Source organism: Acinonyx jubatus, chromosome X (assembly GCF_027475565.1).
Source record: "Acinonyx jubatus isolate Ajub_Pintada_27869175 chromosome X, VMU_Ajub_asm_v1.0, whole genome shotgun sequence".
NCBI classification, from domain to species: Eukaryota; Metazoa; Chordata; class Mammalia; order Carnivora; family Felidae; genus Acinonyx; species Acinonyx jubatus.
This window is the reverse complement of record NC_069389.1, coordinates 30839120-30852503: the sequence shown is the minus strand read 5'-3', so window position 1 is coordinate 30852503 and position 13384 is coordinate 30839120. Positions and strand designations below refer to the sequence as shown.

Below are 13384 nucleotides of genomic sequence, written 5' to 3'. Positions count from 1 at the left end.
CAACAAGACCCATCTATTTGCTGTCTATAAGAGACTCATTTTAGACCTGAGGACACCTTCAGATTGAGAGTGAGGGGATGGAGAACTATTTATCATACTACTGGAAGTCAAAAGAAAGCTGGGGTAGCCATACTTACACCAGACAAACTAGACTTTCAATTAAAGGCTGTAACAAGAGATGAAGAAGGGCATTATATAATAATCACAGGTTCTATGCATCAGGAAGAGCTAACAATTACAAATGTCTATGCGCCGAATACAGGAGCCCCCAAATATATAAAACAATTACTCACAAACATAAGCAACCTTATTGATAAGAATGTGGTAATTGCAGGGGACTTTAACACTCCACTTACAGCAATGGATAGATCATCTAGACACACGGTCAATAAAGAAACAAGGGCCCTGAAGGATACATTGGATCAGATGGACTTGACAGATATATTTAGAACTCTGCGTCCCAAAGCAATAGAACATACTTTTTTCTCGAGTGCACAGGGAACATTCGCCAAGATAGATCACATACTGGGTCACAAAACAGCCCTTCATAAGTATACAAGAATTGAAATCATACCATGCATACTTTCAGACCATAATGCTATGAAGCTTGAAATCAACCAAGGAAAACGTCTGGAAAACCTCCAAAGCATGGAGGTTAAAGAACACCCTACTAAAGAATGAATGGGTCAACCAGGCAATTAGAAATTAAAAAATACACGGAAACAAATGAAAATGAAAATACAACAATCCAAACGCTTTGGGATGCAGCAAAGGCAGTCCTGAGAGGAAAATACATTGCAATCCAGGCCTATCTCAAGAAACAAGAAAAATCCCAAATGCAAAATCTAACAGCACACCTAAAGGAAATAGAAGCAGAACAGCAAAGACAGCCTAAACCCAGCAGAAGAAGAGAAATAATAAAGATCAGAGCAGAAATAAACTATAGAATCTAAAAAAACTGTAGAGCAGATCAATGAAACCAAGAGTTGGTTTTTTGAAAAAATAAACAAAATTGATAAACCTCTAGCCAGCTTCTCAAAAAGAAAAGGGAGATGACCCAAATAGATAAAATCATGAATGAAAATGGAATTATTACAACCAATCCCTCAGAGATACAAGCAATTATCAGGGAATACTATGAAAAATTATATGCCAACAAACTGGACAACCTGGAAGAAATGGACAAATTCCTAAACACCCACACACTTCCAAAACTCACTCAGGAGGAAATAGAAAGCTTCAACAGACCCATAACCAGCGACGAAATTGAATCAGTCATCAAAAATCTGCCAACAAATAAGAGTCCAGGACCAGTTGGCTTCCCAGGGGAGTTCTACCAGACGTTTAAAGCAGAGAGAATACCTATCCTTCTCAAGCTATTCCAAAACATAGAAAGGGAAGGAAAACTCCCAGACTCATTCTATGAAGCCAGTATTACTTTGATTCCTAAACCAGACAGAGACCCAGTAAAAAAAGAGAACTACAGGCCAATATCCCTGATGAATATGGATGCAAAAATTCTCAATAAGATACAAGCAAATCGAATTCAACAGCATATAAAAAGAATTATTCACCATGATCAAGCCAGATTCATTCTGGGATGCAGGGCTGGTTCAACATTCGCAAATCAATCAATGTGATACATCACACAAATAAAAGAAAAGAACCACATGATCCTGTCAATCGATGCAGAAAAGGCCTTTGACAAAATTCAGCAACTTTCTTAATAAAAACCCTCAAGAAAGTCGGGATAGAAGGAACATACTTAAACATCATCAAAGCCATTTATGAAAAGCCCACAGCTAACATCATCGTCAATGGGGAAAAACTGAGAGCTTTTTCCCTGAGATCAACGTGACAGGGATGTCCACTCTCACCGCTGTTGTTTAACATAGTGTTGGAAGTGCTAGCATCAGCCATCAGACAACAAAAGGAAATCAAAGGCATCAAAATTGGCAAAGATGAAGTTAAGCTTTCACTTTTTGCAGATGACATGATATTATACATGGAAAATCCGATAGACTCCACCAGAAGTCTGCTAGAACTGATACATGAATTCAGCAAAGTTGCAGGATACAAAATCAATGTACAGAAATCAGTTGCATTCTTATACACTAATAATGAAGCAACAGAAAGACAAATAAAGAAACTGATCCCATTCACAATTGCACCAAGAAGCATAAAATACCAGGAATAAATCTAACCAAAGATGTAAAAGATCTGTATGCTGAAAACTATAGAAAGCTTATGAAGGTAATTGAAGAAGATGTAAAGAAATGGAAAGACATTCCCTGCTCATGGATTGGAAGAATAAATATTGTCAAAATGCCAATACTACCCAAAGCTATCTACACATTCAATGCAATCCCAATGAAAATTGCACCAGCATTCTTCTCGAAACTAGAACAACCAATCCTAAAATTCCTATGGAACCACAAAAGGCCCCGAATAGCCAAAGTAATTCTGAAGAACACCAAAGCAGGAGGCATCACAATCCCAGACTTTAGCCTATGCTACAAAGCTGTAATCAAGACAGCATGGTATTGGCACAAAAACAGACACATAGACCAATGGAATAGAATAGAAACCCCAGAACTAGACCCACAAACGTATGGCCAACTCATCTTTGACAAAGCAGGAAAGAATATCCAATGGAAAAAAGACAGTCTCTTTAACAAATGGTGCTGGGAGAACTGGACAGCAACATGCAGAAGATTGAAACTAGACCACTTTCTCACACCATTCACAAAAATAAACTCAAAATGGAAAAAGGACCTGAATGGGAGACAGGAAACCATCAAAACCCTAGAGGAGAAAGCAGGAAAAGACCTCTCTGACCTCAGCCGCAGCAATGTCTTACTTGACACATCCCCAAAGGAAAGGGAATTCAAAGCAAAAATGAACTACTGGGACCTCATGAAGATAAAAAGCTTCTGCACAGCAAAGGAAACAACCAACAAAACTAAAAGGCAACCAACGGAATGGGAAAAGATATTTGCAAATGACATATGGGACAAAGGGCTAGTCTCCAAAATCTATAAAGAGCTCACCAAACTCCACACCCGAAAAACAAATAATCCAGTGAAGAAATGGGCAGAAAACATGAATAGACACTTCTGTAAAGAAGACATCCGGATGGCCAACAGGCACATGAAAAGATGCTCAACGTCGCTCCTCATCAGGGAAATACAAATCAAAACCACACTCAGATATCACCTCACGCCAGTCAGAGTGGCCAAAATGAACACATCAGGAGACTACAGATGCTGGAGAGGATGTGGAGAAATGGGAACCCTCTTGCACTGTTGGTGGGAATGCAAACTGGTGCAGCCACTCTGGAAAACAGTGTGGAGGTTCCTCAGAAAATTAAAAATAGACCTACCCTATGACCCAGCAGTAGCACTGCTAGGAATTTACCCAAGGGATACAGGAGTGCTGATGCATAGGGGCACTTGTACCCCAATGTTTATAGCAGCACTCTCAACAATAGCCAAATTATGGAAAGAGCCTAATTGTCCATCAACTGATGAATGGATAAAGAAATTGTGGTTTATATACACAATGGAGTACTACATGGCAATGAGAAAGAACGAAATCTGGCCCTTTGTAGCAACGTGGATGGAACTGGAGAGTGTGATGCTAAGTGAAGTAAGCCATACAGAGAAAGATACCGTATGGTTTCACTCTTATGTGGATCCTGAGAAACTTAACAGAAACCCATAGGGGAAGGAAAGGAAAAAAAAAAAAAAAAAAGAAGTTAGAGTGGAAGAGAGCCAAAGCATAAGAAACTCTTCAAAACTGCGAACAAACTGAGGGTTGATGGGGGGTGGGAGGGAGGGGAAGGTGGGTGATGGGTATTGAGGGGGGCACCTTTTGGGATGAGCACTGGGCGTTGTATGGAAATCAATTTGACAATAAACTTCATATATTGAAAAAAAACAAAAAAAAATTAATAAATCATGAGGATATAATGTACAGCATGGTGAGTATAGTTAATACTGTATCACATATTTGAAAGTTGCTACAAGAGTAAATCTCAAGAGTTCTTATCACAAGAAAAAAAATTATGTTACAATATATGGTGATGGATGATAGACTTATTATGGTGATCATTTTATAATATATACAAATGTCATTACGTTGTACACCTGAAACTAAGATTATATATCAATTATATCTCAATTAAAAAAATTTTAGAAAAGGCATGAAAACATCTCACAAAATAGAAACTATCAATAAAGTATATAAATTATTAAAAACAACAAATAAAGGGAAGGAAATATGGGAAACTCACAAATATCTAGAAGTTAAACAATACACCCCTAAGTAACCAATGGGTCGAAGAAATCTCAGGGGAAGTTAGAGAATACCTTGATTCTGAGATACCTGGACAACTATATGTAAAAGAACAAATCTGGACCCCTAAATAAACCTATATACAACTCAAAATGGATAACACATTTAAATGCATAAGCTAAATTTCTTAGAGGAAAACACAGGAACAAATCTTAATGACCTTGGATACTGTATAACTACCAAGATAGGATACTCAAAGCACAAATGGCAAAAAGAAAAACAAAGATAATTGGACTTAATCAAGCTTCAAAACTTTTGTACTTCAAAGGACAAAAAAGTAAAGTGAGAAAACAACCCATAGAAAGGGAGAAAATATTTGCAATTTACATATCTGACAAAGGACTTGTATCCAGAATACATAAAGAACTTTTGCAATTCAACAACAAAAGGATAAATATTCCAATTAAAAATGGATAAAGAATATTGTGTTAGTTTCCTATTGTTACAATAACAAATTACAAACAACTCTGTGGGCTAAAACTGCTCAACTTATCTTCTACTTCTACAGGTCAGAAGTCTAACACAAATCTCCATGGGCCAAAACTAAGATTTCAGCAGGACAGTGTTCATTTCTGAAGGCTCTAGTGGAAAATCTATTTCTTTATCTTTTCCTACCTTCTAGATAGAGGCCATCACATTCCCTGGCTCATCACCTTTCCCTTCCATTGTCAAAGCCAGCAATGGACATGCAAATATTTTTCACATCATATCACTGACACTTTTAATGCCTCCTATTTCCACTTTTCAGTACCCCTGTGACTATACTGGGTCCACACAAACAATCCAAGATAACCTCCCCATTTTAGAGTCAACTGATTATCAACATTACTTCCAATTAAAACCTAAATCCTCCTTTTGCCATGGAACACCACATATTCACAAATCCTACAGATTAGGATAGGGACATTTTTAGGTGGACATTATTCTGACTATCAGAGACGTGAATAAACATTTCTGTAAAGAAGATATACAAATGCAAAATAAGCATATGAAAAAACATTCATCATTAGTCACTGGGGAAATGTAAATGAAAACTGAAATAAGCCACTTGGGCCCATCAGGATGGATATAACCAATAAGAAGGATATTAACAAGTATGGGCAAAGGTGTGGAGGTATTAGAACATTAGAATACATATTCTTTACTGGTAAGAGTTGTGAAATGGTGCAATTTCTTTGGAAAATAGTATGATAGTTTCTCAAAAAGTTAAACAGTTATGATTCAACAATTTCACTCACTAGTATATACTGAAGAGCACTGAAAACCTGTCCATATGAATTTCTAGATTTTTTTTCTATTTCTTTAAAGAATGCAGTTGGGATTTGGACAAGTTTTATAATAAACTTGTAGATCACTTTGGGTAGTATAGATGTTTAAAATATTAATTCTCCTAAACCATGGAGATGGTTCTTCTCCACCTGTGATGTTCTTTTCTGTATCTGTGTCTTAATTCCCTTCAACAAATTTTCATAATTTTCAGTGTGTAACTCTTTCAGCTCTCTGGTTAAATTTACTCCTAGCATTTTATTCTTTTTGCTCCTAATGTAAACATGAAAGGTTCTGAATAGCTAATGCAATTTTGAACAAAACAAACAAAGCTGGACATATCACACTTCCTGATTTCAAACTACATTACAAAGGTACAGTTATCAAAACAGTATGGTATTGGCATGAAAAAAGACATATAAACATATGAACAGAATAGAGAGCCCACAAATAAATCCATGCATTTAGAGTCAACCAGACTACAACAAAACTGCCAAGAACACACAGCAGAAAAAAGACAGTCTCCTTAATACACAGTGCTGGAAAAACTGGATATCCACATGCAGAAGAATAATGGATTATTATTCAACCTTTAAAAAGACGGAAACCCTGGGGCACTAGGTGGCTTAGTCAGTTAAGCATCTGACTTCAGCTCAGGTCATGATCTCATGGTTCATGGGTTCAAGCCCCTCATCAGGCTCCATGCTGACAGCTCAGAGCCTGGAGCCTGCTACAAGTTCTGTGTCTCCCTGGCTCCCTCTGTCTCTCCCCCGCTTGCACTCTCTCTCTGTCTCTCTCTCAAAAATAAATAAATGTTAAAAATTTTTAATTAATTAATAAATAAAAAGAAGGAAATCCTGACATTTGTGAAAACACGGATGAACTTAGAGAACATTATATTAAGTGAAATAACCCAGACACAGAAAGACAAATACTGCCTGATCTCACTTATCTGCGGAATCTAAAATAGTTAAACTGATAGAAGCAGAGTACAAGGTGGTTACCAGGGGTGGGAGGGAACAGGAAATAAGAAGATGTTGGCCAAAGGGTACAAAGTCTTAGTTCTGCAAAATAAGCAAGTTCTGGAGATGGTGACTATAGTTAACAATACTATATTGTATACTTGAAATTCACTAAAAGGGTAGATCTAAGTGTCCTCACCATAGAAAAGAATTCATAACAATATGAGATGACTAATATGTTAATTAGCTTGATTGTGGTGACTGTTTCTCATTGTATACATATATCAAACATCCAGTTGTATACTTTAAACATATACAATTCCTATTTGTCACTTATAACTCAATAAAACTACCGACAAAAATGGTGAGCATAAAATTGGGGAAGGGTAGGCAAATATAAAATGCGTATTTACTGCCACATCCCTTCAGAACATTTCAATCTACACTAAAACTTTTAAATGTTTCCTTTGGTTTAATTACATACTTTGTTTCTATAGTAAAAAAACAATATACACATACACAGGAAAATCTGTCCATACAAAAACTTGTACACACGCACAAAAAAACAAACGTGTACATGAATGTATATAGCAGCATTATTTCTACAGCCATAAGGTGGAAACAATTCATATGCCCATAAACTGAGGAATAGGTAAAGAAAAGGTAGTATATCTATACAATGGAATATAATTTGGCCAATAAAAGGAATGAGGTACTGATACATACTTCAACAGTGATGCAACTTGAAAATATAATGCTGAATCAAAGAAACCAAGCACAAAGTCCTTATATTGTATGATTATATTTACATACAATGTCAAAAACAGGGAAATTGATAGACCTAGAAAACAGATTCACGGTTGCCATGGGCTGAGGAATGAGAAGAAGTTAGTGCTATTGGATACAGGGTTTCTTCTTGGGGTGACGAGAATGTAGTACAATTAGTGCTAATGGTTGCACAACTCTGGAATTATACTAAATACCACGGAACTGTACATTTTAAATGTGTGAATTTTATGGTATGTGAATTATATTTTAATAAGCTACTATTTTAAAAAGAATAATCTTGGGGCGCCCAGGTGACTCAGTGTGTTAAGTGTCCAACTCGGTTTCAGCTCAGGTCATGATCTCGTGATTCATAAAACCAAGCCCCACGTCAGACTGAACTGACAGTGTGGAGCCTGTTTGGGATTCTCTCTCCCTCTCTGTCTGCCCCTTCCACACTCATGCATTCTCTCTCTGTCTCTCTCTCTCTCTCAAAATAAATAAACTTTTAAAAATAAAATATGGGGCGCCTGGGTGGCTCAGTCGGCTAAGCACCCAACTTCATCTCAGGTCATGATCTCGCAGTTCATCAGTTCAAGCCCCATGTCAGGCTCTGTGCTGACAGCTCAGAGCCTGAAGCCTGATTCACATTCTGTGTCTCCCTCTTTCTCTGCCCCTCGCCTGCTCACACTCTGTCTCTCTCAGTCTCTCAAAACTGAATAAACGTTAAAAATTTTTTTTAAATAAATAAAATAAAATAAGGGCACCTGGGTGGCTCACTTGATTAACCGTCTGACTTTGACTCAGGTCATGATCTCAAGGTTCATGAGTTCAAGCCCCACATTGGGCTCTCTGCTGTCAGCGTGGAGTCCACTTGAGATCCTCTGTTCCTCCCCTGCCGCCCCTCCTCAACTCATTTTCTCTCTCTCTCAAAATAAATAAGTAAACTTTAAAATAAATACATAAAATAAGAATAATCTTATCACATATCTAAATAATTAAAGGCTATTTGACCGGTCTATGGAAGTCACAATTATCCAGCAGCGCCCCCACCCTCCACATTTCTTACATTCACTTTTTATTAATTTGAAACTCATGAGTGCTTGAGAAAGCCAAAAACATGTAAGTTTAAAAATTATATTAGGAACTTAGCTATCAGACACATTTTAAAAGATGTACATGTCGCTGGAGAAAATAAGCTGAGTTGGTAGATTTAAGAGACTTGAACTAAAGAAAGTCTAGGAAGCAGTTAAAAAGCAAACGTTCTGCATAATGTGGTTAACATCAGTTGTTATTCTATAAAGACTGATTAAATCTATCCAAATTTGGGGGGATGGAAGTGAGTCATTCTAATGAAGCAGGAAGAGTTATAAATATGAGCTGCATGCATTTAAACATGTATACAATAGTTCCTGATTGCATCTGAGAGAAAGCTTCCATCAATAACTTTATGAGCCATATCACAATGCAGTGGAGAAAAGATGGTGACAGAAAAACCCGAACTAAAACTGAAAGCATTCATGCTTGCTACTGTTTAGAGCAAGGCTCCACTTTTTCTGTAAATGGCCAGACAGTAAATATTTTAGGTTTTATGGGCCATACAACTGTAAAATTAATAAAGGGAAACCTCACTAAAATGGAGTTGGGAGGCCAGAAGGAGAAGCTCTCACGCCCTGACACTAGACTTCAATTACAGGAGGAATCATGGACAGGAAAGAATCATCAGTTACAGGTCCCAACAGGAAAAGATGTACATTGCATTTCCTATGAGAAATCAACTACCCCAGCAACTCAGCCAAGAGCAAACCGTCATCACTCTGAACTCCTACTTTTCTCCAATGGACTCTCCTTCAAAATAACCACTCCCAACTTCCTCCTTCTCCATCAAATCCTCTCTTTGGTTGTCGGGCTAGCCTACGGGTTTAACCGTAGCTTGTTTGTCTAGAATTACAATTCTCTGCTATTCCCAAATAAACCCAGACATTTTTAAAGTCAACACAGTTCTCTCATACCTATTCAACCTTGCCTTTGAAGTGTGAAAGCAGACAGAGACAACAGACAATAAGAGCAGCTATGTTCCCATAATAGTTTACTTAAAAATACAGGCAGCAGGCCAGATTTGGCCTGTGGACCATAGTCAGTCAACTGTGGATTAGAGGATAAGGGCAAGAGTTATCTCAGTAGTGACAAAGACAGAACCTGACCTGGTACTCACTGGTATTCCTCAGAGTTCAACTTGTGGGCTCCACACCAGCAGGAAAAGGCCTAGTCAATTAAGTATCATCAGTTTCCAGTTTGAAAATTCTACTCAACCTTCAAGGTCAGGCTCATGTTACTATCATAGGAAGACCTTGCTACCTGGCTGGAAGTAAAAACACTGTCCTCTGAGTTTCTAGATCACCTTATTACAGACTTCTTGCAACACATTTTGCATTCTTTTTCTTTCTTAATGTTTACTTATTTATTTTGAGAGGGAGAATACAAGCAGGGAGGGGTGGAGAGAGAGGAAGAGGGAGGGAGAATCCCAAACAGGCTCCGCAGTGTCCACGCATAGCCCAACATGGGGCTGGATCCCACAAACTGTGAGATCATGACCTGAGCCAAATCAAGAGTTGGACACTTAACCGACGGAGCTACCCAGGCGCCACACATTTTGCATTCTTCTTAAACCATAACTGTTTTTATTTATGTCTTATACTTCCTTAGAACATTAAAAAAAAATCCTCAGTAGGAGGAGCGTTGGAGGAAAGGAGACAGCATCCTTTAATGCGGGACCATGAACCAGCTGGTCTACAGCAGATGCAAGTCTACAGCAGATGCAGCCACAGCCACAAGGAGCTGAGCTGTGCATCCTGCATCCTAGTCTGGCCCCACTACACTAAGAGCAGTGCCCATGCAAAACCCACCTCGTGACGCCGCGCAAGGGGATGGTGGGGCTGTGGTGGCTAGATATGCCGGCTGTGGGCCTGCATGAGTCACTCCAGGAGTATATGCATCTGTGCAGAGACCCAAGCCCTGCGCTGGGACCTGCGCTCAGACACCTCCTACCCACCTGATGCTGGCGATGACAAACCTGAGGCGAGCCTGCCCTGACACCGGCCACCCTTCACCGTGCCTCAGGCACATAATGCCCACGACTGGTAGCTACAGGGCGCCTTTCACATCAGCCTCGGAAAAGTTGGGAGGACGAGGGGCATGCACTCATGCAAAAGGCTCAGAAACCCACCCCTCAGCAAGCAGTCAGACTACAGTGGCTGGTTTCCCCCATACCACCTCACCTCACAGGAGAGCAAGGCCTGGATCCCACATAGCCAAATCTGCCAATACCCTCTCTTCTGCCTTGGGTTAACTGTAGCGTGGGCTCTTGTGGCAATGGACTTCCACTTGTCCCCCATGTGTGCATCCCAGCTTGGCCAACCTTCAGTGTAGGGGTGAGGCCCAAAGCATCTTGCAGTCTTCTCAGCATCTCTGGGATTGGGACAAGTGGCTGGGTCCTACCTCCTTTTCGCTTTTTTCTGCTCTCAGCAGTTACTGGCCCAGGAGCATCCCACCTCTGGTGTCTGGTGTCCACTGTCCTAGACAAAGGCTTCAGGACCTGTGCCCACACCCACCCAAGGCAGGAGGCCAAGGCTTCATGCTGGATATTTCAGTTTTGGGGCCTGCCTCCTGGGGTATAGATAAATAAATATGCCCTCAGTGCCAAAAAATAAAATAAAATAAAAAAGTCCTTAGAGGCAATAACCATGTTTTGTACTGCTTTACATTCCCTACAGTGTCAAATTCTTTTCCTGGCACGTGAAAGACATTTAACAAATAATTATGGATACTGCATAAGTGCCAACACAGAAGTATTCATAACTAGGCCACAGAAGAGATACAATTTATAATCTTGATGGAACAAAATGAAGTTTTTAATCCTCTACATGTCTTTTTAGCAAATATTAAAATATTCAAAGCATGTGAAAGCATAGAATAATTATCTTACCTGGATACATCCTTCACCAATCTTGCCCCTTTCAGGATCAATTTTAAAATGTGCAGTTTTTTTAAAGCGGTACGTCACGGAAAGTGACTTGGATCGATTTTGCATAATACACACCATCTCTGAACGTTCACCCATAAAACAAGGTGCAAAATTAAGGAAATTTCCAGGATCAAAGTGTAGAACGACAGGAAGTCCTGAGCCCGTCAGTGCTAATTCCACTTTCCGAAATCGATCACCTATAAAAACAATAGCTTTTTAACATAAAAAGTGTTGGGAATCCAGAATATATTTGCTCAGTCCAAATAGTGTCATCTGAAAGACCTGATGAGACATGGGTAGCTCATTCAATCTTCCATTCAACAAAATTACTGAGTGCCTTCTGTATGCCAGGTACTGCTCTAAACCGTGGGGCTACAGCAGTGAATACAATAGACACCGTTCTTGGCTCTCAAGGACTTTACATTCTAGTGAGGCAACACTGACAATAACATTGCAGAAAGGAAAAGTGATATGGAGAAAGGTAATGTAGGGTGAAGGGGAGCACAACTTGGCACCCAAAAATATGCCTCTTTGGCATAAGGATTATTTTAAGCTGACTATTTTTAATAGCAGACACACGAAAAGCTCTGAAAACTACGGGAAGAAACTCTTATCAAAGAAGGCAGACACTTAAATCTGCCTAACAACCATACCCAGCCTTACTGTGATTTATCTGAAAACTTTTATAACTGGCTCCCACACCCCAACATCCTATGTCTTTAGCTGTAGATGATATTTAAAGTGATGGCTTGGGCATTTGGGGGGAGTTACTCAGTTTTCCTGGGTCTCTCCCATGTATACCAGATATATACATGTTATTAAATTTCTGTTACTGCTTTTTTGGTTTTTTTTCCCCTCTTACTTTGTCTTTTATTAAGGAAGGTCTCAACCAAGAACCCAGAGGTAGAGGGAAAATTATTTATCCTCTCCTACAAGGGTAAAACAGAGCACAATGTCTTGTGCTGCTCTTTTACATGGTAAAGTCCAAAAGGGCCTCTCTGATAGGGAGACATGTGAGCGAAAATATAAAGGAACTTAGGACAAAATTCATATTGCAAAATCATATTGCAAAAATCAGGAAAAGCATATTGCAGACAACAGAAGAGCACGTACAAAGACTCTAAGGTAGGAATTTGCTTGGCACGTTGCAAAAACCCTAAGAAACTATGTGTGGATGGGTAAGAGTAGTAGAAGGGTGAGAAATGGACAGATTTAACATAGGGTTTTGAGGGAAGAGTTAACAAAATTTGCTGATGAACTGGATATAGAATAGGAAAGTGAACACGCGATAAATGGTTTTGGGCCTGAGCGACTGAAGTGATAAAATGGTCATCTCTTGAGACAAGGAAAGACTGTAGGAGGGACAGGTTATGGGGAAACCAGGAGGGTTTTTCTGGACATGTTAGGTTTGAGATGCCTAGTAGATAACCAAGTGGAAATGTCTGCTAGGTCACTTAATGTATTTACAAGTTTAGAGTAAAGATAAAGGAGGAAGTCTTGGAGGTGTGAGGGGAGAAGGGAAGGTGTGTGATACTGATCTCATATTGTGGGACCCACTAGAGGCTAGTGATTACAGATTAAAAAGTGAAACCTCATGGCATGGTTTTGTGTTTTGCGCCAGCACAATTAGCTTCCCCGGTACTGACCCAGGGTAGGCTAAGAGTTGAATTTAATCAGGTTAGAGGTTTGCCACTCAGTCACTATGGGATATGGGCCAAGAAACTTAAGTGTACAGGGAAAAAGACGATTAAATTAATGGACAAGGGAATATAATCTGGGCAATAACATAAACACGGAGTTTTGAAGACACTAGAGAGAAGGTAGGAACTATACATTGTGGGCTCTAATTGGATGAAAGAACAGGTTTGTAGGGAGAGCACTGTAGCTAGAATCCAAAAGAAGAGTGTGTATTTCTTCAATGATGCTCTTACTAGCCAATCCGAGACTCTAAATTACCGTTAATGCAAACCTAGCATCTCCATCTCCAGCCATTCAAAACCAGATTAACTTG

At 39.3% G+C, this 13384-nt stretch overlaps 1 protein-coding gene across 2 annotated transcripts in view; it reads right to left on the bottom strand.

Annotated features, from left to right (window-relative positions):
* CFAP47 (cilia and flagella associated protein 47) overlaps positions 1 to 13384 on the bottom strand; it is a 545688-nt gene that overhangs the window by 507243 nt on the left and 25061 nt on the right. For both annotated transcript variants that reach the window (XM_053202225.1, XM_053202224.1), the window contains exon 8: positions 11335 to 11570. In XM_053202225.1, the coding sequence (XP_053058200.1) occupies positions 11335 to 11570 (236 nt within the window). The remainder of the gene's footprint in view (positions 1 to 11334; positions 11571 to 13384) is intronic.